This window comes from Crocodylus porosus, unplaced genomic scaffold, assembly GCF_001723895.1.
Source record: "Crocodylus porosus isolate Cpor-Errol unplaced genomic scaffold, CroPor_comp1, whole genome shotgun sequence".
In the NCBI taxonomy this organism is placed as follows: Eukaryota; Metazoa; Chordata; order Crocodylia; family Crocodylidae; genus Crocodylus; species Crocodylus porosus.
The window spans coordinates 116054497-116081315 of record NW_017728943.1 but is presented as its reverse complement, the minus strand read 5'-3'; the positions used below and the strand labels follow the sequence as shown (position 1 = coordinate 116081315).

Sequence of the window (26819 nt, the reverse complement as noted above, 5' to 3'; positions counted from 1 at the left end):
GTGAGGGTGCGTGTGTGTGTGTCTGTAGGCACAGGGGCAGTGTGTGTGTGTGTGTGTATTTGTTCGTTCGTTCGTTTGTTCATAGGATGAGTCCCACATGCACACCCCTCCATACACCTGTACCTATGCCTCCCCTTGCACTGCCATACACAAACCCTAGCTACCCTTCCCCCCCATACCCACCCCCCACAATATACAAGAATAAGACTTCATTTTAAGCTACTGTGCAGTCACCTCTGTGTACAGTACACAAACACATGTAAATCAGGACAAAAGCAATTTTAAATCAAATTTATGAATGTTGTAGATGATTACTTTTTACAATCTAATTTGGTATTTTTCTGGTTCTGAGGTGGCAAAACCCCTTGCTTGAAAGGAGTACTTTTGGGGGCAAGGGGAGGGACTTCTGGTGGCAAAGGTCAAGCGTTAGGGGGTGGGACTTCTGGTCACAAGGTGGTGACCAGGGTGTGGGGCGGGGCTAACCATGCAGCCCCTGACAGCTTGCCAAAACTTGGTAAGCAGCCCTCCGCCCGAAATAATTGCCCACCCCTGTTATAGCACATGCCTAAGCTTATGCAAATATCATACTTACTTGCATAGAACACAAAGCTTTGTCCCCAGAATCTGACTGTGTGAGAGACAGTAAATCCTCCTGTAAACAGAGTATCCAGGAAGTGTGGCATCCCAGGAGACAATCTAGGTGAAGCAGCAGGAACTTCCTGGAGTTACACCTGTGAAGTGAGTTCTATAACCATATGGGTGCTGCTGTTGCTGCTGCCAGCCATTTCTGAATAAAGTGACCCTGACTGCTACACTTAATATTGTTGGTGTGTGTTAAGTATGCTCAGATCACACCATCTATATAACTAGGCTTATTGGGGAACTTAAGTGGAATTTAGATGCTATTCTGCCTCCTGTTTGAATTTCAAAAGAGGTGTCTAGCTGCTCAGACTAAGGTTCTTCTGTGCAGGGGTGGAAGTCGTAGTCTGCATGCATGGTAATGATGAATTTAAGCATCTAACAAGTTTTGTTGCTTGTGCAGCAGGAGTAATTTTAAATCTCTCTTTCTGTTTTAGGTATCTAAATTCCACCTAAGGTCTATCTGGTGCCTAGTTTACCAGTCTGCATCTGCCCTTAAACAGCAATAGTTATCTCTTTACCATCAATTAGTTGCCATTTTCCAATAATTCATGTTACTGGAAAATGTACAAGAAATTATCCTGTACACATTTCTGTTTAAATGGGTAAATCTGAGCCAGTAGAGCCAAATAAGAGTATTTTAAGGCAGGGGGGAGTGAAAAACAAAGGTGCCAGAAAGTAGCATCAATGTTTAGTGTAATTTTTAAAGCATTCATTCACATATTTTCTTGCAATGTCTATCTTGTAATCTTTAGTAGTGCTTGAAATTTCTTTTCACTCCCCCACTATGTAAAGATGCATAGTTTCCATGATGAAGGGCCCAGGCTTCACCACTGATTAAAATGATCTGTGGTAAGAACCCAGAACTATGACAGATTTGCATTTGTCCATTTACAGCTTAAGTATAGGTTAGCTGAATAATGAATGGAAATTAGAGTTTGTGCTGAAAACTGTGTAGAGTTAACATTTCTGTCTACTCATAGGTTTGTTGTTGTTTGTTGCATTTCAGTCCAAAATGATGCCTCTAGCAGCTCTGGGCTTGCAGGGGGACTGCCACCACCCAGTGTTTCCAGCAGCTCTGGGCTTGTCGGAGGACTGCCGCCACCCAGTGTTTCCAGCAGCTCTGGGCTTGTTGGAGGACTGCCACCACCCAGCATCTCCAGCAGCTCTGGGCTTGCAGGTGGAGTGCCACCACCTAGCATCTCCAGCAGCTCTGGCCTTGCTGGAGGACTGCCACCACACAGCGTCTCCAGCAGCTCTGGGCTTGCAGGAGGAGGGCCACCACCAAATGTCTCTAGTAGTTCTGGACATTTGCCAGGACCACAACCACCTATTGTCTCAAGCAGCTCTGGAGTTATGCCTGGAGTGCAGCCCCCCATTGTCTCAAGCAGCTCTGGACTACTGCCACCCAACATCTCGAGTAGCTCAGGACTTCTGGCAGGAGTACAGCCACCCAGTGTTTCAAGCAGCTCGGGGCTTATGGCAGTACCACCACCCAATGTCTCAAATAGTTCTGGACTTATGGGATTGCCACCACCAAATATTTCAAATAGTTCTGGACTTCTGGCAATGCAGCATCCCGCAGGAATTCATAACATGCCTCATTTAAATATTGGTAGTCCAAGGATGCCTGGAATGCCCCTCTTAGATATCCGTCTAGGACTTATACCCCAGTCACCGGGACCAAGATTTCCATTAATGCAACCTGGAATGCCACCACAGCGCAATATCCCTCCTCCTCCAACAATCCTTGACCCATCCCTTCATCCACCACCTAGAGGTCCTTTTCCTCCGGGGGATCTTTTTAATCAAACTGAGAGACCTTTTGGAACACCTGGGAGACAAAATATTGATCCCATTTCTAATGCAGAGAAAAGACTACCACTTGGTGGTGAGAACATTCAACAGGAAGGAGACCGAGATTATCGTTTTCCTCCAGTGGAAAACCGCGAGAATCTTAATAGGCCATCCCCAGTGGATGTCAGGGATTCTGCTGGACGACCACCAGTGGATCCAAGAGAGGGTCTAGGAAGACCTCCACTAGAAGGAAGAGAACATTTTGCAAGACCACATGCAGATATGAGAGAGAATTATGGAAGACCAGGTCTAGATGGTCTTGGTCGAAGAGAGCATTTTGGTTTCAATACAGACAAACACTGGGGACAGAGAGGAGATTATGATGAAAGAGAACATCATGCCTTTCCTATCTTTGGTGGCCCTAAAGGCTTTCATGAGGACAGGGAGAGGTTTCGGCATGTAAATTACAGGTTTGATGCTAGGAGTGGTCCCAGCTGGAACAGAGGATATGAACAAGATGCTCACAGAGATTTTGATGACCGTAGAAGACCCTGGGAAAGACAGAGGGATAGGGATGACAGAGATTTTAATTTCTGCAGAGAAGTGAATGGAAACAGATTTGGAAGAGAGAGAATGCAGAACAACTGGATCCCCCCTCCACATACAAGGGTTTTTGAATATTTTGAAGGGGCCACTTCTCAACACAAAGCTGAGAATATGACCCAGGTAAATGGTGAAAATACAGAGACAGAAAGTCAGCCACCAACTGTGCAAGTTCAGAACGATCCAGAACTTTATGAAAAACTGGCATCTTCAGGCGAGATGAACAAAGAGAAGAGTGACACAGAAGCTGATATAGAAAGTGAACCAGTGGTAGAAAGCACAGAAACTGAGGGGACATAATCATCACTCAGTAGGTAAAAGATACCTTTTGTAAAGTTGTCATCTCTCTGTAATAGATAAATGGCTGACTGGACCTTAAAAGTTCACTTTTGTCTGCCAGAATTAAGTTAATCTGATGTTCATGTTCATCTTTCACTTAAATAACTGTACAACTGACTTGTATAGACCACTGTTCTTAATTTGAACATGGTAGGTAAACGTTTTTTATTTCTCTGGTCAAACACAAATGTGTGCCCCCCAGTTGCTTTTAATTTCACAAAGATAAATAACAGCTTGTCAAATAAAGACTTCCTATGGAAGAAAATGGAAATTTTTAGATACTACCATTAGGTTGGCTATGGAAATTGTTATACTTGAAACAGGTGCTGGTGTATCTTGTCCGTGTTTTAGGTTGCAGAATTTTAAAGCGTAGACAAAGCTGTGATATTTTACGTTCCTACAATTTGGCAGTAAGAAAAACCAAAAAAATAATAGTCCCAGTCATTTAAGGAGCATAATACAGAGATTAAAAGTGATTTTGTAAAGTTGACACTATAGTCTCTGTTTCCTCTAAAGTAAGTGTCTGTGATTTGTTCCTCGTACTGCAGTGGGTTAAAAAATGAAAAAAAAGTACATTTTAATGTTGGGTGCATTTTGTTTTTAGATGCCAATAAAACATATTTGTTTGATAACAGTGTTCTAGGCATTGTATTTTTTTAAAACCTGCAAGCTATAATACCTGGAATCAGCTATGGGTACATACTTTAGCTAATTGTTGCAAAAGGTTTATATGACTCTTGTGAGACCAATGCAACAATTATGTGCTCTAGAAAGAAGCATATGCTTTTATACTGAAAATCATGCAGTCACATTAGTTTATGTATATAACATGTATGTAAATATTTGTGTAAAGTGTATGTAGATATCACTGTTTCTGTGTGTGCATGTATGTGCACTCACAGAATAATGTAGACAGTTTGATACAACTGAAATGAACGTAGGTTATAAAAATATTTTAAAAAATCTTTCACCTTCTTTAGGTAGTAAGATAAAGTTGATTTGATTGAATAAATCAAGCCTGCATATATTTTCTCACATTTGTAGTTATGTGATGCTTTTATTACTTTTAGAAGGTGGAACATGATACACTGTAATGTTTATACGTAGGATTTTAGCTTACTTTTAAAGATGTAGCTATGCATGAAGTCAAAATTGAAGCAAATATTTGCATTGTCTTTGTTGTAATTGGTGTTCTGGAGAGATAGTGGTAGCATTTAAGTGATTTGTGGTTATTTGCTTGCAGTGAATCTCTAAAGTCCAGAATTGTTGCACGAAAAGTAAAAGCTGTTGTTGGTTTAAAAAACAAATCTACATCTTTCTAACAGAAATGAAGTGGGCTTTGTGTTTTGGTGGCTTTAATATCGAAATAGAACCTTTGAGTTAAACTGTTGAGATGAATTGGCCTCCTAGGTAAATTAGTAGCACTACTCTCTTCTGTTTCACCTGTTTTGTGTATTTTTTAAACTAGTGGTGGAAATTTGGCAATACAGCAATGAGAGCTTTTCAACTTGTCCCTTTTGCAGTACATTTTCTCTCTTGTTTCAGCAAATCTATTTCTAAATTGCACTCAAACCCAAAGCATCCTTTAACTTAGCTTTTGAGAGGGATATTTTTCTTTCTTAATAGGATGTAAGAGGAGTAGGTTACAATAAATCACTTTCCTTCTGCAGAATGGAAAATTTTTAATTCGGATAAATAAGAATTTTGTCACTTACCATTAAAGAATACTAGTTTATCAGTAGTTTGTATCATGCTTAATTTTTTTCCATAGAGATAAAGTATGATGATGTGTTTTGAGTTTTTGAATGTAGTACAGAATACATTGAATTTTAAGAGAAATTATATTTGATCGTTTTTGTGATGACATGGTTCATTTTCTCAGTTCCCAGTATTTTAATTTTAGAGGCCACAAAAGCTGCCTCCTTAAATGAAAATACTCTTCCTTAAAAGCTCTTACGCGTACCATACAAGCAGTAATACTGGGAATATTAGGAAACATTGAGATTCATTTGTATTTAAATAAGCAATAGTATGTACCAAACCATGTGAACATTTTGGACACCAGGTTATCTCAGCTTAGGTGGGATTTGCAACACTTAAGATAAAAGTACCTTTGTACGCAAACTGCTTTGGCATCATGGAATGCGATTGGTGTTGTGCCTCTCAGTATGACACTGGTATGCTATTTGGCTGTTAGACTTCAGGAGCTCTGTGTGTCCAAAACAACTGTATTGTTTTTTTAGTTGTTTCCTTTTATTTTTAGTTTGTTAGATCTTTGATCTTTTTAAATTAATAGTTGTAAATGAAGAGGCTATCCTCGTGGATCTGCTAAATTTCCATAATACAGGTATTTGCATAGTTTTGCTTTTCTCATTTTATTGTGTTGCAACAAGATGGCAAAGTTAATCTCCCTTGCCTTTTCTTAAGTTGAGATCTGGAGTACATCCCATTGCTTGCAACAGGATGGTACAGGGAAATTAACATTAAGATGAGAGAGGTTAAATAATTTATTTGGCAGTTCTGTAAACTAAGGTATTTATTAGTTAATTTTTAAATCTGTTATATAAATGTCTTTCAAATGTTAATAAATTGGCTACTGTGCTTAGTGCAGATGTACAGTGTACCATTACCATTTCAACAACTATACTGATTGTGTGGAATAAAAGATTATTGTATGGCAAGTAGTCTTAGCTGCATCATGTTTCTAGCTAGAACTTTTTCCTTTTTTTTTTTTTTTTTTGATTTACTAATGTCTGGTACAGAAAAATAGTATCAAGAGCAAAGTATTCAGAAACAGAGAGGATCTTAAATACCATATTTATTAGCCAATAAAGCTAGCATGTTGTAGCTGCTTAATCTTGTCACTGGAACATTTTGAGTCTTTTTGAAAGTTCACAAAAGATATACCCTCTTACAAGAACAGAATATCTACACTTAGCATTTTGACAGGAAAGAGAGTAGCTGCAGTACAACAAGTAGAGGAGCTTAACGTGGCTTTTTTGCATTTTTATGAGCATAGAAAAAAATGTTTAGGTCCCCCCCTCCCAATCACTGTAGCCAGTTTTATAAAGAGCAGAGGTTAATTTGTGTCTACACGTAGTCATTTGAAAACCTTAACTGCATCGGTTCAGACTTGAAAAATATTACCTTTTTAGATGCCCTATGGCATTAGTCCTGCACTGTTATCTCTCAGGGCAGACTACTGTGACCAGGCCGATTTTAATAATCAAGGTTGTGGACTCTTATATGTTACTGTGAGGTAGTACTGCCTGAGATGGACGTAGCTGATTAAATTTGAGAGTATACAAGGATTCCATATTCCTGAAAAGATTTAGCATATTCATTTTCTTGATTTTGGGTTTCTGCTAAATCTCATTTTGCCCCAAAATTTCTGTATTTACTTCCCATTAAAGCATTTAGAAGCAAGTAACATAGTGGTAGTAACATTTGTTTTCGGATTTTAATAACGAAAGCTAGAAAAGAATATACTGGCAACCCCTGCTTAGCGCTCTTAATTGGTTCCTGAAAAACTCAGCGTTTAAGGGAAACTGAAACTATTTGATGATCCAAGATGGCGACTGCAAGTGTTTTTAATGACCAAAGATGGTGACCACGAGGGTTTATAATGAAACTTGTTGAACGCTAAGTGAAAGCAGATAGTTTTAAAATGAGCATTATAACGAAACAGCATTAAGTGGGAGTTGCTTGTGTGTGATTTTTGTAAGCCCAGTCAGCTTATAAAATAGGATTGTTTTTTATTTGTTTTAATAAAGGGCAAGGAGCTCTTCTGTCATCTAAATTTTTCATCAGTCTTAGCCTCTTAGGTATACAGCAAGTACTTTTTTTTTTTAAGATAAGCAATGCGTACTCTGACTTAAGTAAGAGTACATGAAAATGCACTCTATTTCTTGAATGCCTGTTTTCAGAGTAGGCGAAAGCATTATTGATGGGAGACTGGCATCTTCTGGTTTTAAATCAGATTCTTGATTATTCACCATCCATGAAACATCCTGGTTTAATTTTTTTTGCTTTTGGAGTTTGGAAATGCTTCTCACATTCATATTTGACTTTCCATCTTGTATATCTGTATTCATCTGTCTCTAGTAATATGATAGAAACCTGGTACAGTGGCAGAGAAAATGTCTTTTGGACAGAATGCCTTAAATGTAACTTGCTTTTCTGTTTTAAAGAAAATCTGATGTAGAAGGCATTCTTTTACAGTGGGGTTAACTACAGTTAGCACATACACAGTATCCATCCTTTTTTTAATGCTTGATCAAATTAAATTTTGGTTATCATTTTAAAGTTCAGAAATGACATTTTACAGTGAAGAAAAGATCAAACGTTAAAAAGTTGCAGTCAACTGACATAGCAGCTGATATCCATTAAATGAGTCTGAACTGGGTTTCTAAGAGATTACAGGGTAGTTTATTAGAATCTTTTTCAGCAGTTTTCAGAGGTTAGTATGCTACAACAAATTATTTGCCTTAATTTTTTAAAATATTTTTTCTATTCTGTATAAACCTGCAAAGTGAAAAACAGCGAAGTAGTTGAACATTACACTTTTCTGCCGTTTTTTACATGAAACTACCAAAGATTTGAAAGGGGGAAATGGATTTGTGCACTTTCTAAAGAATTAAACAAGAGAATTTGTTATACAGCTTTAAGGTTCAAGGATTTTGCTCTGAAGAGTCAAACTTTTCTGTGCAGGTTGTTGTTTAATACTGTTTGGCTGATAACTGTAGCCTTTTCTCTTTGTATATCTGACATAACATGGTTAATGTACTCTGAGGGTTAGTGCTGCTAATTATCCAATGATCTTGGAAGTATTTGGTTGACACTGCTAGGCAGTGAAATAGACCTTGTTTTTTATACTGAGGCATACCACTCAGGTGCCAGGTGGTGTCTTCTGTATACAGCACAGCAGTAATTAGGAATTTGTACCACTGTGGTTATACTGGTGTAACTACAGCAATGCAAATACTTCTACTATAGATAAGCCCTTAGCCGGTAAGGTGACAAGTAGAAACAGACTTGCTAATTCAGGTATTTCACAGCATTGGGTGGGAGGCCATGCTTGAGAACTGGGGTGGAGGAGAGTCTTGTGATCAGTGCCTGAATTTTTCTCTTGGAAAATGTTTTGGGGCTTTTTTCATTAATATCAGCAAGAAATACTAAATGAGAAATTTAATTTTACAAGAGTTTAACAAGGGTGAAACCACAGTGCTGCCACGGTGAAGACGGGCCAGGCCCATGAAAGCAGCGGACTTCTGCATCTGTCTCTGATTTCCCAGTGGGTTACTACTTAGTGTGTGAACTCCTTTGCAAGAGTTGCAGTGTTGGATCCTGTATTGGTCATGTTACCATCCATTAACAAAGGGTTAGTTCCCACAAAATACTGAGTGCCTCCTGGAATGTGAAGATTGATGCCAAAATGAATTGTTTTCAGTTATTGTAACAATGCTCACTGTCATCATTTCATTCTAAAAGCCCATTGACAGTGCCTTGTAACCTCAAAGTAAGCATTATCTTTTAGGATATCACTTTTTTTAATGTTGAGGTATGTTCATCGAGTTTCTACTTCAGAAAATTATTTCAGATTCTGTCTTTCTATTCAAACTGAAACAGTTTTTAGTTGAAAATGTCCAGGAATGCAGCATAGCTGCCTCCTGCTACAATGTGAGCACAAACTTAAAGGTTCCTTACAATAACTAAGTAAACTAATACAACTCAGTGAGTCATACCTAAATGCATTTTAATGGTTTTCACTTTGAATTTCTATTAGAATTGTTGGGATCTAGTAAAGGATAAGACTAATGGTATATTCTCAGATCTCCATTGATAAAGCATTTTAATGATTTAATAATATTTGTCAACATAAACTAGAGGGTTCTAGCATAACCCTTTATTAGTGATTCCTAGACAAATCTACCAGTAAATTCAGCTGCTTTATTTGTATTTGGCATATACTAAATATGGAAAAGAACCCCATAATTAGTTCAGTGTTTTGGTTGAGATTTTACTTTTACAAAATTTTGTGAAATTCAGAATTAAGGTTCTGCTGCATCCCAAATTTCAAAACATTATATTTCACTATGTTGCGCTTGGGACTTTTATTATATGATCACAAAACATTTTCTGAAACAATCCAGTTTATTACAAATAATATATGGAACAAATTTGTGTTAAATGTTAATAAAAGATAAAATAGTTGAACAGTGCATGTTAATGAATCTCCATGCAAACAGTATAATAGAGTCCATATATTGTGAAGAAACTATAATTTATTATTCCGATTGGAGGAGAACAAATACAGCCTCAAATATTACATAAATACTTTTTTTCAATTTCCTTCACTTTTAAGAAAAATCAGTGCATACATTTTGGTGACATATTCCATGAAAAACAATTTTCCATGTTTAGTGTTACATTGAATATCTGCACTGATTTTTTTTTTTCTTTTTTTTCCCCCTCTAAATGTTTTTCCTAAAAAAAAAAAAGACATTTCAGCTTAAAAGGTAGTTGCTTTGTGAAAATACTAGCTCCCAAAACCAGAGATTTCAGATGTCAGTATCATCCCCATTTATTTCTGTAATAACATGAAGAAACTTAAAAACATTTTTACAAGAATTAATCTTTTAGATTTGTGAACAAAACAGAGCTCCAACTGAAAGAATGAAGAATACATTGTTTGTGAGGAATCTATGCATCCAAAACCAGAAGGTTTCTTTTTTTTTTTTTTTTTAGATTCTCCAGCTCAAGTGCTGACCAGGCTCATGGCTCTAAGTACAATTTATTGCATCTTTATTCACCTCTTTTCTGAGTATATTTAAACTTAATATAAGCTACGGTGTGGAAGGCAAAATGAAAAATGTATTTAGGAGTGAAAAAGCCTTTTTTTTAAAATTGCCTAAACCACCAATCTGAATTTTTATTACTAAGGATGGTCCACTCAATTCAGAGGCAAATATGCAAAGTTTTTACATCTCTCTCTCTCTCTTTCTATTGTACTAATCTTCCATTATACATAGCAGCTTCTTAGTTTAGTTTCTATTCAACAAGATAGTACTAGCATAGAATACAAGTCTGCAAAACAATTCTGAAAGTTCCAGTTCTCAGTAAATTCTTCAGATTCTAGATGTAAATCCTGTTATTGCCTGCTGCTTACAAGTGTGCTGGTTAATCTCTAGTTTCTCAAAAAAATTCTACTTTATCGCAGAATGTCAATATTTCTGCCAGAGTTTGTGGAACATTTGAATAAGCATCTATGTAAAGATGCTCCCGGTGAACTATCCCATTTATTTTAATGGACTGTTAAGTTTGGAACCTAAAAGCTGATACTTTAATGCCACATGTGGACAAGGACATATGTTCATTTGAAGCAGTTTGAAAAGGGGCAGCAGCTGTTGTGCTGTAAGGGCTATGTGTGCACAACTGGCACTAGAAATGTAACAAAACCATTCCAGCTTGCTTCATTCAGGTTTAAAGTTTGGGCATTTAGCTTACTTGCAACCCTCCACACAAAGCAGTTAAGAGTATAACAACTTCTGAGTGCTTCAGAGTAACAGTTTCCCTCCTATTCTGAAACTGCTCCAAATGAATGCTTCTCTTTACTCTTTAGTTAATGTCAGTCTTCAACTGCCTTTGACTGCGCTCAGTCTTTCACTGCCTCCCCGTGTATCAAAAGAACTACTTGCCCTGCTCCTGCAACCAGATACCAGCTCCATTAGCTGCCACCTCCCCTCCTCCCCAATAAATTTCTGTTATACCGTTAGATATTGGAAACGACAAAAAGTGGAAACTTGGTCATCTTATTAAGTATATTGAGATTTTAAAAGTAGTGCATGGGCATCCAGGGAGAAAATCAAGAAGACTAAGGGACAGTTTGAGATGTAGTTGGAAAGGGATGTAAAAGACCATAAAAAAGGGATTCTACAATTATACTGGAAGTAAAAGGAAGGCTAAAGAAAGCGTAGGTCCCATAATGAACTATAGTTAGAGGTGATACAAGAAGGCTGAAGCGTTTAATGCCTTTTTACGCTATTCTTCATGAATAAAGTCAGCTACCAAATGACAAGTACTGTTGGCGGCAAAGATAGGAAAATAAAGAGCCTACCTTAGTGAAAGAACAGGCTAAGGATTCCTTAGAGAAGATGGATGCTTTTAGATTGGCAGAGCCAGGTGGGATGCACCCTATGTACTATAGAAATTGGCTGAGGTAATTTCAGATCTGTTGGCTATCATCTGAGAATTTTTGGAGGTTAAGCAAGGTCCCAAATGACTGGAAAAATGTAAATATGGTACCTGTCTTTAAGAATAGTACAGGAATGGCATATTTTAAAAACAGTATTTTGTAAAGGGCTCGAAGGATAGCAATCAATGATGCACTGTTGAGTTGACAGCCAGTATCAAGTGGTGTGTCCACGGGGTCGGTCCTGGGGACAGTTCTGTTCAACATCTTCATCAGCAATCTGGAAGACAGGATGGAGTGCACCCTCATCAGGGTTGCTAAACAGCAGCTCCGCAGAAAAAGACTGTGGGGGTTATAGTAGCCAGTAAGCTGAATATGAGCCAACAGTGTGCCCTTGTGAAGAAGGCTAATGGCATATTGAGCTGCAGTAGTAGGAGCATTCCCAGCAGATCAAGGGAAGTGATTATTACCCTCTTATTTGGCACTGGTGAGGCCACATCTGGAGTACTGTGTCCAGTTTTGGTCCCCCCACTATAGAAAGGATGTGGACAAGTGGGAGAGAGTCCAGCAGAAGGCAGCCAAAATGGTTAGGGGGCGGGGGCACCTGGCTTGTGAAGCAAGACTGAGAGAAGTGGGCTTATATAGTCTGGAGAACAGAAAACTGAGGGGAGATTTAGTAGCAGCCTTCAATTACTGAAAATGGGGTTTGAAAGAGGATGGAGGCAGACTGTTCTTGGTGGTGGCACATAACAGAACAAGGAACAATGGTCTCAAGTTGCAATAAGGGAAATTTAGGTTAGTTATTAGGAAAAACTTTCTCACCAGCAGAGTAGTAAAGCGCTAAAATAAGTTACCCAGGGAGGCTGTGGAGTCCCCATCCTTGAAAGATTTTAAGATGAGGTGAGATGATAAGAGTTGGGTCTGGGATCATAAAGTTGGGGCTGGTCCTGCTCTGAGAACTAGGTGACCTCCTGAGGTCTCTTCCAACCCTGATTGTCTATGATGCACTCTCTCATCTTTTTTTCCCCCAAAATTATACTGGGGTAGGTATTGCATTACTGTCCAGTAGAGGCTAACCTGCATGCTGCTTTTGACGGTGTGCTTCATGATATTTTTTATTTCCTTATCTCCTGCTGAAAAGGTGATTTCTTCTGGCAAGATAATTGACCATGTTGAGAGAGTTCTACCTTTTGGTCTGACCAAATTAGTTTTAATAGTTGTCCACCTTAAAATGTCTAAACTTCACAAAATAAAGTTGTAAGTGTATTCTATTGGCTCTTTATCCTTGGAATCACTGTGAGGAATAAGTGAGAGAAATTGAAATGCATCATTTTATGAAAGAATGTTCTCTCTGATAAGTTTATAGGAAGATGATGATGATGAGCAACAAAAATACTTTTTAAATCAATGATGTTTAAAATTATATTAAAGTTTTTGTATAACATAAAAATTATACAGTGTATCATTTCAGTGAAAATATATATTTACTTCAGCCCAGGAAGGAATAACAACCTCATGAAGTTTAATTGCTGGGTCCTCGAAAGTTCCATGGTGATCCGGTTAAAGCAAAGAAGTAGGAGTCTGACCTGGGTACTGCTAATACAACATAATTCTTGTGTGCCTATTTCCTGGTAGTGCTTGTATCAAAAATAGGTTCTAAACTGGGGCTTTCGGACTTAAGATTATTAGGCACCAGATATTTTAAGTTTTTTATTTTGGGGTGCTACAGTCAGGCTCTTCATATTACAAAGTTGGAATCCAAAGAAGAGCAGCATGCATATTAGAAGTCACGTTTAACAATATGAGTTCTAACCTTCCTAACTCAGTATATCTATCCATGAAGGGGAGGGGGGAAAGGTGGAAGAGAGAACCTATTTTTTCAAAATACTACTCTTGGAAAGTATATTGAGATCCTTGAGTAGAAAGAGCAGTAGACATGCCAACTAGTTATAGTACTGTTCCTCTTCCCCCACCCACCCACTGTTTGCTTTATTTTATAAATGTTACTTAAATGTGCAATTTTTCCCTCCTCTTAATATCCTAAAGCAATGGTTTTCAGCCTGTGGTCTGTGGACCCCTGGAGGTATGCAGACTAAGGGGCCTATGAGAAATGGCCATGATCAATCAAAAGTATGTGAATACCTACATTTACAATTCATAGGGGTCTACACCAACATTCAAAATTTCCAGAGGGGTCTGCACTTCCATTTGAATTTTTTTAGGGGTCCACAAATGAAAAAAGATTGAAAACCACTGTCTTAAATTCAAGTTCTGTCCTTTCTGATGCAAGCATCACCACTAAACTATATTCTTCCTTTCTTTAAATATTGGTTGTGTACCAAAGGTGTAGTGATCTATTACTTTACCAGCTCTGGTGGCACCCATTGTCTTAATTTTATACAAACTATCCAAATTAGAATAGTGAGTTATTTGAACACTTCTGCAGCTAATTTATAAAATGTTTCTACTCATTAGGGTTTATCTACACTATGGAAATTAAGACCCCTATTTCATCACCAGTTCAGCTTTATCAGAAATCTAATGGAGATTGCAAGGATGGACAGGAATTGGACTGTGGTGTTAATGATGTTAGATGTATAGCCTTGCCTATCCAGAAAGGCTCAAGGTGGCTTATGCAATACCAGAATTCTGTCACTTCTAAGCAATCATTGTGGAGCAACCTGGGTATGAATTAGAGATTCCTTCCAAGGAGGTACCAAGTTTGGATTCCCTTTCCTAGGTTTTCATTTCCAGGACAAGACCAAGAATGAACTTCCAAAACCGGAACCGTGTCTGACCAAAACTAAAGGGTCATCTACTTTGTGGAGAACTAAAACATGGATGTCAGAAATATGTTGTCTGCCAGCATCTGTGTCTTTTCCATACTTGTACAGCCAGTTTCCCTTTTGACCGTGGTTGGTGATTACTTCAATAATAATACTACTTCCTACTCACCCTCACTGTTGTATGTCCTTTAGTCTCTCTCAGATGTCTTTGGCATCCTTTCTTGAAAAGATTTTCTTGTTGTCTAATAATAAATGTGAAATGTTTGGCTTTTTTTCTTTTAATACACTATCTCTAATAGAATTTAAAATACTTGCCCAGTTTCCATTGGTACTGGCTGTTCAACCTAGTTCCTGGTCACTGATCACAACGTAATTCTTACGTTTTCAGCCTGTCAGTGAAAATGTTTTGCACTTTTAAGGGTTCAGAATACTAAATAATTCCCTTAAAATAGTGACATCCTCCTGTGCTCTTGTCTTTTCCTTATTCTCGTCCACTGAAGTATGAATTTATGCTGAGTGCTATCATTGTTTCCTTCCTTTGATTGACTATTATAAGTGAAATAGCCTTTGTCCATCCGGCGAGTCAGGCTTGGAATAATTCTAAACCAAGTAGCCAAATATTTTGGAGTCATGCAACATCTAGATCTGTTTACAAGTAAAAGAAAAAAAATGGCCCTGAAGCTAACACCACTTAATCCACTTTTTCTTCTTCTTTTAATATTTATATTTCCTTTCTGTCACCACATAACCTCTTCTGCAGTCTCAACTCTAATAGAATCAGTTAAATGCAGTTGTGGGGTGGAAGAAGGGCCTACACATACTATCATCGGTAGAGGATGCTAACTCTTAGCAAAGCAAGAATCTCTTCTCAATGCAAATTACATAAAACACTTTCATGTGGCACTTGAGTTCTCTGCTGAAGATGGTTATAGTTCTAACAACGTAACATTTGTGATCCTGGCAACATGACTCATTGTAAGAGATGTACACTAGTTTGCTATTTTAATAATGCATTAGTCAGAATATTCATGTCTAAAAATGAAGTATAATTAAATATTCAATATTAATTTAACCGGAAGCTAACGAATAATCTGAATCTGATGTGCAGACATCCAGTGTTGCATAGAAAGTTGTTTTTCCTGAATGTACCCAGTAAGCTAATGAAGGTACAGTCCTGCCATACAATCCTGATTCTTTTCAGACTTAGCTTCCCAACCATGTGGAAATGGTTTGCAAAGTAGCCAGGGATAGATATGACTGCAGCAAATACTGAGTTTTCTCACATACATCTTTTCCTCAAAAATTAGCCCCCCAAAATTGAGCACTTGTTTTAAGTGGGGAAACTGTTTTTTTTACCGAAAAAGAAGCACACCTGAAAACACTGCATGCCATGCAGCTGCCAAGATGGCAGTCCTATGTTAACCCCCTCAACTGTAGCTCTTAGCTGAGTACTATAAGCAGTACTAGTGCCTGAAGCAGTAAATGAGCTGCTGGTAGTATCTTGATGAGTCTTGTGATGTAGCAGCAACCTTTTACTGACAGAAACTTATAGAAAGAGCCACTTACAGTAAAGAACTAAGATATTTGCTATTGCCATTGCAAGGGAATGGGGTCTAATGTTGTGGGATGCAAAGTAAATCCTTCTGGAAACATAGAGTATCCAGGAGGTATGGCATCCCAGGAGACAGTGTGGGTAAGGCAGCTGGCATGTCATGATGCCACGCTTCCTGGACACTGTTTCCAGGAAAATATTTGTTTACAATTTACCTTCCAAGAAAAATACTGTGAGATTTATTTTAGGGTGTGTTGTATGTAACAAAATACTGTAATTGAGCAGGATTGCAGAGGTGCAACAGCTGTTTTCTGACGCTTTTATTTGGAAGGGTAGCAGTTCTCAGATCAGTTGTTCTTGCTTGCAACTGTATTCCTGCTCATCAGAGAAGCAGCCCTCTTTGAAGTAAAAGCCTTCACAATCAGCAGGGAGTCGTCTTAATTCAGCACCCACTGCAACATACTGGGTTGCAAACCATCTTGATACAGAAAATTCAGGTTCTGGTTTTTTGGGGTTTTTTTTAGAGTAGAACCATAGTTTAATCACTCAGCACTGGAATTGGAAACAGTAATAAGAGGAAATGTGTAATGTGGCATGTTTCTTCTCAAGCTATACCTAGTCCTTGACAGTTTCATACATTCTGGGCATGTCTGTATATACTACTCATGCAATTGAATAAACTCTGGCACAGTTCACCCTGGAGTTTATGTTCCTGAGCACCATCCTTACATGTGTGCCTGGGACTACAGTATGTTGAGCTGGGTTGGAGCAACCCCAGTGGTCAGGGGGCTAGCCTGCCAGCCCAGGGCTGCTCCACTTTTTTGCTCAGTGTGCTGTGGAGGGGCTGGCTGAGCCATTGTGGGGCTAGCTGCTAGGCAGCCCCTCCACTGAAGCACCCTCAGGTTCCAGCCAGCCCTGTCAGCATGTACACGTGCATTGCAGTGCGCTGAATAGCACTGCTGCAGAATAGTACCTGTGTTTACAAATACTAACCTTATGACGGTGTTTGTTAGTTTACTGCGGCCTAATAGGGTCACGTGTGTAGATGCTGAGACTTTACTGTGGAGCTAATTCGGCAGTCAGTGTTGTGTGTAGATGTGCCCTTTATGGAGCAGTTAAAGCTTTATGCGAAAGTATGGTGAGTTATACAAGGATACAATAACTTTGTATCTGCTGTATGTAACATGCTCCCTGACATAATTTACGCTGCAAATTGCCAGTAGGGCAGTGTTAATATTTACTCCTTTGCTTGATTGTAAAGCTAACGTAGGAGAAGTACACAATGCGCAGTGTGTTCAACTAATGGTAGAACTGATAAGAAATTGCAGTAGAAGAGCTTCAAAGGAAATTAGGAAATTCTGGTAGGCAAGGGAGTGATAGAGATCCCTGGCACACAATCTTGGTCATATTTAACTATTGTCATATTGCATTCCAAGATTTCATGACCCTGTGAGGATATCATTGTATATTGTGGAGGCTCTAAGATTTCATACTTCATTATTGCTCCTGCTGACTTAGAGATTCAGGCACCAGTGTACCAGCACACAACTCTGCTAATATCTCCCATAGCTGACTCCAAAGAAAACCCAAGATACACGCCCCAGATAACATGGGCCCCTTCCCCATTGGTTGACCATCTGTCCTAGTTGGAAATATGGGACATCTGGGATATTGCCCCCTCTCCCTTCCCTATTCCCTCTCAAGTCAGCAACAGCTGGTAGGGCGAGGCAAAGGCAGAGGGGCATGCTGTGACAGGCACACAGGGCAGCCACAGTGCCTGCCTGGCCACCTTCTTGCAGCACTGCACTGCTTACCTTCCCGGCCACACTCTGCCTCACACCTGGGACACTCATTTTAATCTGCACCTCACAGCAGGGACCAGCCTCTGAAATCCAAGACTGTCCTGGAAAAATTTGGACAGATGGTCGCCCTACCGTAGAGGATGACCTCAGTGGCTCCTGCACTGACTTCCACCCTGACAGATTCTTGCTACTGTCTTCTCCTGGTTGTGGGGGGGGGGGGAGTTGTCACAGTTTCACACATTTTGCTGCCTCACCACCAGCATCACTGTCTCTTCAGCTAACTTGTATTTCTCCTGCATAACTAAGCAACTTCAGGATGCCTTCAGAACCAGTATTATTGTCAGCCTTATTGCTTAAGGATTAGCAATATTCCAGGTCTTGCCCATAGTTACAACAGCAGACCTGGCTTTGGATGTGGGTCTCTTTGCACCGCTGATGCAAGTTGGCTCATCCGAGTCTGCATCTGGTTCCAGGTCTGAGCATGGTTCAGCTCACTCAGCACATAGGTGCAGTTGAACAATCCAGTGATTAGAAGATCCTCCAGATGCCTTAAAAGACCTCTCCTGCATTCTGACCCCATCACTGTAGGGTGCAGTGCAGTGGGCCCCTTCTTTCCCTTTTGCTGCGAGCAGATAGAAGTATCAGGTTTTCTTCTCTTCAGCTTGAATTTCAGTGATTCCTGAAGGTTAATGCCAATTCTCCCCTGGATTGAGAGGGTTCTTCAGATCCACAGCTGAGACTGAGTGACTTCCAAGGAACTAATCCATTGTCTATTTCTTTCACTAGATAAGGCATTTCTGTCATCAGACTAAATGATGATTTCCAATGTTTTCAGGACTGGATATGGTGTGCAGCCCAGACCTTTAAGATTGTGACTAGAGGAAGTCTGAGACTGCCCACCAGCTTGTTTATGTATTTCAGCACTTTGCCCTACTAATGTAGCCTTGCTTATCAAAGAGGTATGCATGAACATTCCCAGCATGGTCAAGACGACTACTGCATCTTGCCCTGCAACTTAGGGAAGAGTAGACAAAAAGTATTAAGTTCCCCTGGGGGTGGGTTAATATTTTTATACCTACTTAGCGCCCTCCTTTTTCGGTGGTGCCTGCAGCAACTTCAAAGACCAGGCAACAGCTCTCTACCCATAAAACAAAAAAGCTTATTGACATTAGTTGAAAGTTGTTTCCATCCCCTAGTTCTGAATAGAGGGATCATTAGCCATGTTAGGCTGAAGCCAGGCAGAAGGTAGGATAAGATGGCAGTTGAGAGATTATCCTCTTCAAAGAGGCTTGAGCTTTCATGCACAACAGCCTGTTTGTCAGAGGTTATCATGCTAGCATGTGTCCTGTCCTACTTTCTGCCTGGTTCTGAATAGCTGATTACAAGCTCATTTAGCCTCCTATGACTTCCATATGTACAAGTACATTGCCAGTGTAACAAACTCTTTATGAGAAATATCCAAGGAAGCCCTGTTAACATGTATGTTTCTGAAATGCACAATAGCTAAAACATTCCTACAAACGGTTCTGGATGTAGCATTTGATGGCCACAACTTGTTCATGAGGTGTCTTTCATGGATGCAGGGTTCTGGGTTTCCCAAAAAAGTGCAGGGTACCATGCAGGACTTAATAATATTTTCAGTATGAAATAGACAAGACACTTCACAAGACACCAAAGCCATTTTAGGTTCCTTGAGGATTTACTTCCCAGCTCTCCAAAAGAGGTATTCTTGATATTGAGCCAGGCCTGTCTCTTCCTCCCCTCCTCTTTCTCCTGCATCTAGCCTATGCAATCTACTATGGAAGGAATTAAGTTCTGTAGAAGGAAGCAGTCTTTGACCACACAATCTGTCTTCTACCTTCTATTAATAGTTATTACAAGATCTGGAAGATATTTTTCCATCCCCCAGAGTAGCTGTTCCTCTGTCCCATCTCTTCAGCAATGATCTGGCTCATGATTTGCCAGCATGGGTCAAAATTACAGTGTATAGTGGGTGATAGATACAAGTGCATATGGTTGTATGATCTGACTGCAGCTCACTCCCTTATGCCACCTGCAGAATTCACTCTTTTCAGGGTTCTTTCTCAAGATTTTGCTTTGGTTAAAGATTACCCTTTGCTTACTCTAAGAGGTTCCTTTGCACCTCGGTGGAAGAGGTTATACAATGATTATTTTCTGTCCCAATTCCGAACTCCTGAAGAAAGACTCCGTTTTATAGAAACTACTTTGAATGATGTGACACCAGATAAATTCCACTGACCCTGCTGGTCATCACACCTTTATGAGAGTTAGAACCTCTTTTCTCCCTGGTCATGTACCTGCCTATACTTTTGTGACACTGCTGGTCATCCTTCACCTGGAGGCATGTAGTCCTGACTGCAAGATGGCTAGTCTGTGAAAATGACCTCTGACACAGTCATGACAATACCACTAAGGTGGTGGAAAAACCTGTCCCTTATTGTGAGAGGCTACTCTTCCTCCCCTTACAACACTGACTGTCATGATCCTTATCCTGACATAGAGCTGTGTAAAGACTCAGGCACAGGTTGCCTAAACATTGCAGGATGTGGAATTCCATACTATTGTGTTAGAAATCAAAGCAGAATGGAGAACATAAGTGTTTCATAAGCCACCCACGAGTGTTGTTATAAGAGACAATCCATGGTGATTGTGGCAGACCTGTGTTGATCTAGATTAGGGGTGTGAGATACTTTGGCCCTACAGCTTGGATCAGAACCAAGGGGCTTCTTGCGAATTGGATTTGAACCCAGCTTCAGTGGGGAGCTATAGCAGCTTTAACCCCTGCAGCTGCACTGTTTTGGCTGGGGTTAACACCACCATTTCTTATCCCACCATCACTGAAATGAGTTTCCAGCAGGGATCTATACCTGCCATTTTGATGGCAGAGCTCCTTGTATGATGCCATCCTTATTTTGCAGTCAGGAATGCTCCTGTCTGCAACTGATTCTGTAGGTACTCTGCAGGGCAAGACAGAATAGGGCCCCAGTGATCATGTTGGTCTCTGTATGACTGGGACAGTTCTAGTAGCAGGACCTTCTGCTGATAACTGTGAGTTGCTGACCTCTGGCCTAGGGTACTTCAAGACTTTGGACCTAGTCTCAGACTTTCTGATCCAAGACAAAGGGAGGTACTTTATCCAGGTCCACATGCACTGTATGTCATAGCTCAGATGCTGGATTGCCCTCAAAAATAGAGAAGAAGTGCTCTTCCCCCATCAAAGATACCTATTTTTACAACAGAAAGGACTAAACTGGTGCACTTAACCTAAATGGTATAGGTTCTCAAGATGGTTCTGGGAAAGGAACATCTCCAGTGATGATTCCTTTATTTTTTCTATGCCAGAATATTTACTAGATCTTATGGTCATGTCCATCAAGTCAGTTAAGGATCCCGTTTATGCCATTTCAGCCTGGTTTTGTCCCTTTGAGGCTTGTATGTGTGTTCTCACCCAGAAGTTTTGAAATTCCTCAAATGGCCTGTTGAAAGCATTTTCCCCAGTAAAATACTCCAGCCTATTATGGGACTTAAATTTGATTCTCATATGTCTGATATGAGAGGTTGCCCTTTGACATGCTGGCAGTGTGCTCATTGCTCCATCACTTTATCACGGGTGGGTAAAATGCGACCTGCGGGCTGGATGCGGCCTGCCAAGCCATTCTATCCGGCCCGCAGGGCCCCTAAAATGTTTAGAAAATTAATATTAATCTGCCTTGGGCTGCCTGTCGTACAGCCCTTGATGGCTTGCCAAAACTCAGTAAGCAGCCCTCCACCCAAAATAATTGCCCGCCCCTGCTTTATCAGAACAGCTTTCCTGGTGGCTATGATGTTGATAATTAGGCAGGATGATATCCAAGCCCATAAAGCAGGTCCTCTGTATATTACCATTTATCTAGATAAAATACCTCTGAGGACACATTGCAAGTTCCTGCCAAAACTAGTCACTGAATTTCAACTCCGACAATAGATTCACTTGCTGATATTGTCCAAAACTCATTCCTTTATATCTGAATTGTTATACATACTAGGGCTGTGTGAAACAGCACCATTTTGTTTCAACTTCTGTTTTGATGAGACAGTATTTCATTTCGAGTTTTGTTTAATTTCAAAACAGCTCTTCTGTTTCATTTCAGCAAAACAGTTTCTCTGCTTCGACATTTTGCCCATAGGCTATAATGGGGAACCATAAAACTGCCTATAACTTTGTCATTTAGTGGCTGATTTGGAAGAAACTTGCAGGGATGGTAGCCCCTGCTGAGGGCATGAAGTCTCCCAAGTTTCAAAGAGATAAGTCCAGGGGTTTCTAGGAAACTGCACCTCATGCTGCTGACAAGTAGAATTTGTGTCACAAGTGTGTGAAGGCACAGCGGGGTGAAAAGTGCAGGCACAGTAGCCCCTTCTGAGGTCACAAAGCCTTTCAAGTTTCAAGGAGAGGTGCACCTCAGGCTGAGGTGAGAAACTGTACCTCAGGCTGCTGACAAGCAAAACTTGTGACATGGGTGACACTGTTAAGGCACAGCAGGGTGAAAAATGCAAGGATGGTAGCCTCTGCTGAGGCCATGAAGCCTGCCAGCTTTCAAGGAGATAGGTGCAGGGATTTCTGGGAAACTGCACCTTAGGTTGCTGGCAAGCATAACTCGTGACATAGGTGACGGAAAGAAGGGCAGTTCAAATGGGGCTTCCTTTTATGCTGTTTTTCCATCCCTCCCCAGAGCACTGGGATTGGAAGAGATCTCAGGGAAGGATGACAGTCACTGATCAGCTACACATGTCAATATCAGAGCAGTTCTTCCCCCTCCCTCTTCTTACTTTCTGGTTCCCTGCAGGCAAGCCCAACTTAAGTTTCAAAACTTGAAACATTTTGAAACTTGCGAAAGTTTGTTTCAAGGCTGTTTCGAAGCCTTCTGTTTCATTTCGATTTTGCTGTTTCGAGGTTGAAACAAAACAGCTGGCAAAACTTTGCGTAGCCCTAATACATACTCAGTGTGAAAAGAGCTTTTACCTTCTGTTTGGATGGGACTAAGTCTTAAAAGTCCATATTTTTGTCTCCGTAGTTTACAGAGCCAAAGATTCAGCAATATCAACAAAGAGATTTTTCCCAGTGGGTATCTATGTCTATCTGTGCAAAGATGGAACTGCTTTATATGGTCAGTTCTAAACCCAAGTGACTCTAGTAGCCACCTGGAGCTACATTCCTACCTTCACTAAATTCTATGTAATTGTAGAAATGTCCACAGCAGATTCTGCATTTGTGGTCTCAACATCAGTTGGCCTCTGGTAGGGGTCAGAAATGTTTTTCTTTTTTGGGACTGGCAGGTGGGCACCAGTTCCTGACAGCCCAGAATCACAGAGAGTAGGACTGGAAGAGACCTCCCAAGGTCATCTAGTCCAACCCCCTGCCTGAGGCAGGATCATCCATATACAAGCTATCCTATACAAATCCATTGTCTAACCCATTAGCAAAACTACAAGGTTAATTCTGAGAACTACACGCCATAACATCCTAACCTGCCACAGGTAAAGCAGGGGGACTCTGGTGGCCAGTGTCCTGCTCCTAGGAAGGTTGTTGTAATATGCTTGAGATATCCAAGGAGGAAGGCCTCCACCAGTTTTCCCTGCTGCTGGGCTGTGGCACAAAGCAGAGAGAGCGCCCCCTGCATCAAAGCCCTGAGCACCCAACTTCAGCGTGGGACAGCGCAAGGAGAGACCCCCACTGCTGTCAAAGTCTACATAAGGTGCAGCTTTTGGAGCCAAATTCAGTCTCCACAGGTCATAGGTGGCTGATCTCTGGTCTAGGGTACTCCCAAGACCCACCTCCACACATGTGGGGACTGTTTTGGAAGCACTTACAGTGAGGATGTGCATATGGACAGTCACTCTAAGGAAAAAGATGAGTTATTTAACTGGAGTTCTTCAAGTTATGTTGTCCTTGTGCGCATTACAGTCTGCCCCTCATTCCTCTTTCTTCTGGGTTACAAGCATCATAAGACTGCAGTTGATGGGAAGATGAGCAGGCAGATGCCCCTCATCCCATCAGCATACAGTCAGAAAGGGGATGGGTTATGGCAAAAAGTTTATCAAGCTCAGTGCTGTTGTGCCTGTGCACCTACAGTGAGGATGTTCATATAAGTAACATCTCAAAGAAGTCTGGTTACTGATAACTTCTTTTTATTTAGTTTTATAATGATAAGTATTCCTTTCAAATTTTAAGTGATTCCACAATGAACATGTATTTTTGATGAGTAAAGTCTAGTAAAGCTGCATAAACTTTTCTTTTGAAAGTTACAACTTTTGTGGCCCAAATCGGTTTTAGTGCCCCATTAGTTTACATTTACAGAATCTCATCTTCTATGTATGAATTTATCCTCTATAATCTTTTCCTAAGAAACATTGTTCTTTCTGTTGTTAGGAAACAGCTGTCATGAATTTGAGACTTAGCTTTCTATTCTTCCTTTATCTGGGTTAGCATTTTACAGCTCTGTGCTTAAGAGCAGTATATATTAGTTAAACAGAATAAGGTTTGAGCTCTATGAGCCATGTGCCATAAGATATCATTATGAGCTTTTGGAACGGTTTATGAGCTGTGAAATTAAAAGATTTATGAGGAATGTAAGAATAGTCTTTAGTTTTATGTATATTGCACCCACTTTTTATTAAGTTTATGGTAGAAAACTAGCTTATAAAATGTGGCTTCTTCACAGGAACACTGCAGACTGCCATGTATATGTTTAGTATTGTCAATTTTCCTTCATTTTTTGAGTTTTCAAGCTGCAGTGGTTCTGGGCATGATATGTACTCCTTCAATTATTAAGATTTCAGGGGAAGCTTATTATGAGATGGAGAAAAATAAAATGCAAAGTATATTTGACTTCTGTGAAGGAAAAAGCACTTTCAAAAAAAGCAGGGACGGCCTAAAGCCTCATTTGTTTCTATGACTTTTTGGTAGAATCACAAATAAAAAGGAAAACTTGTTAGATTAATGTAAAACTTCACTAGAATTTGGTGATAGTTTTTTCTTTTCTTCCCAGTTAGTGAGAAAACACGCAGTTTACTTTTTAGTGAGAAATGCATTCACTGATTGTCATCTGAAACAATCAAGTAGTTCTTAAGATCAGCTAAACGAATTAAAAATAAGAAAATGGTAACAACAATAGAAGACATTTAGTTTCCAGTTTTAACAGAAAGTTGGTAGAATGTCAGTACATTTCAGCAAATACTCAGAAGCAGCATCAGAATACTGGTAAAAAGAAATTTTATATTGTATACTTTAAAGAACAGAAACTGCCAACTAATCTTAATTTTTTAATTTCCCAGCTTTTTCCATATTTCATTTCAAACATGAAAATAAAATGTTCCTCCAGACTTTTGCTCCTTTTACTTCTGGCAATGTTTTCTTATTTGAACTTGAAACTAATGTTAATTCTCTGGCAGTTTTAATGAGTTTCATTTAAACCCCTGACACACATGGAAAACTTGGTTACTTCCTGATGTGGAACCAGCAGAGGGAGCACAAAACATTTTTTTGCCTTAGAGCCACATGAGCCATGGCTATGGTATGATGTTTGTTCACAATGCAGCGGGTATTTAATCAACTGATTTAATGCAGAATTCTGATCACTACCTTTTTTAAAGCTCTTTACATTTTAGATCCAATATCACAAGAATCTGAAAGGAATTACATAATTGTTGAACTCCCTCTCCCTTCAGTGTTCTCTTTTAAAATAAAACTGCTCTTCTAGGAATGTACTGCATATAGGATAACGCAGATGCTCCTAATATGTAAAGCCCTGCTGAAATCACTGGGGACTGCAGGAGCTTATGTGCTAGAGGGCCAGGCCTCTAGCACATGATTTAGCTAATCATTAAAATAATGGTTGAATCTTAATACCTTGTCCCTTAGACATCTAATGGGAACCATAATAGTGAGGGCATATGTTTTAAATTATTTCCCTCGTTCTCAATAATTATACCTGATAAAACACTGTTTACCATTCCATAGCCAATAGCAACAGTTCAGACACTAGAAATACCTTTTTTTATTATATCTTTCATTTTCACCATTAGTTTTCTTCTCCAATATCAAACTTGTGTGAAAGAACAGTTGTATAGTTTTTTTAAAGTCATTGGCTAACGGGCTGGCCGAACAAGTGAGGCCATGTAATGAATAAAGTGGCTGTTTGATCAAGAATGTCTGTGGTATTAAGTTGTTATGCTATGCACATCATCTCAGACTACTAGAACAGTCACTTTTTCTTGCAATTATTACTTTTGTGCCCTAATTCAACAATTTCATCAATTGTTTAGATTTCCACTTTGTTTTCATTACTTAGATTACAGTAATTTGGCAAATGTTCTGTATTTTGATTCATTATCCTGTCATGACTTCTCATTTTAATAGATTGCTTCTACTGCTCTATTTTGAACCCTTCTGAAATACAGTTTTGAAATACATAGACAATTGGATGGAAATATAACATTTTAAGCAAGAATAGAGAAACAGTTTATGGTGGTTGGATTTCTGTAGCTATTTCAAGGGTTGTGATAGGAATTCTCTGACTGACAGCTGGATCCAGTCAGAAAAAAATACAGTCAAAATGGACTATTTCACTTTAAGGTTCTTTGGTGTTTGGGGTTCTGTTGTTGTTTTTAGATTCTGTTTTATTTTGTTTTGTTTTTTCCACTTTAAAAACTGTTTTTCAGAGACTCAGGCTATAACATTTAAGATAGCACTCAAGAAATTTGAAGATTGTTCTGTGAATTTGGCATGATTAGCACTATACAAGTTAATTATCATGAATATAACATTCGAAGAAAGAATTCATATTACAATGCTAATATAAACTACATCAGTTTTCTCAGACAAGAACTGCCTAAAGATGGCAGATTGAGACTGAGGGAGAATAGCAGTAATTTAGGTTAAATTACATCACAATTGAGTAATTGTTGCAAAAAGGAACATTATAGCCTAGAAAATTCAGACTCAAGAAAATCTTCATCTGTTTAAGGTGTGAAATTGCATAATTAGAGTACTCAGTCTCAATCTCAAAATGTACAGATAAGGAAAGACTAAATTGATTTCTAAAGAGTGACGT

The 26819-nt window shown here is 39.5% G+C and overlaps 1 protein-coding gene across 5 annotated transcripts in view; it reads left to right on the top strand.

Annotated features, from left to right (window-relative positions):
• Positions 1 to 26819, top strand: part of SCAF8 (SR-related CTD associated factor 8) — a 139161-nt gene that overhangs the window by 64404 nt on the left and 47938 nt on the right. For 3 of the 5 annotated variants that reach the window (XM_019550046.1, XM_019550047.1, XM_019550043.1), the window contains one exon: positions 1649 to 4015. In XM_019550046.1, the coding sequence (XP_019405591.1) occupies positions 1649 to 3339 (1691 nt within the window). In that variant the 3' untranslated portion in view covers positions 3340 to 4015. Of the gene's footprint in view, positions 1 to 1648; positions 4016 to 26819 lie in introns of those variants that run through there. The other 2 variants (XM_019550044.1, XM_019550045.1) reach the window with 1 other exon arrangement.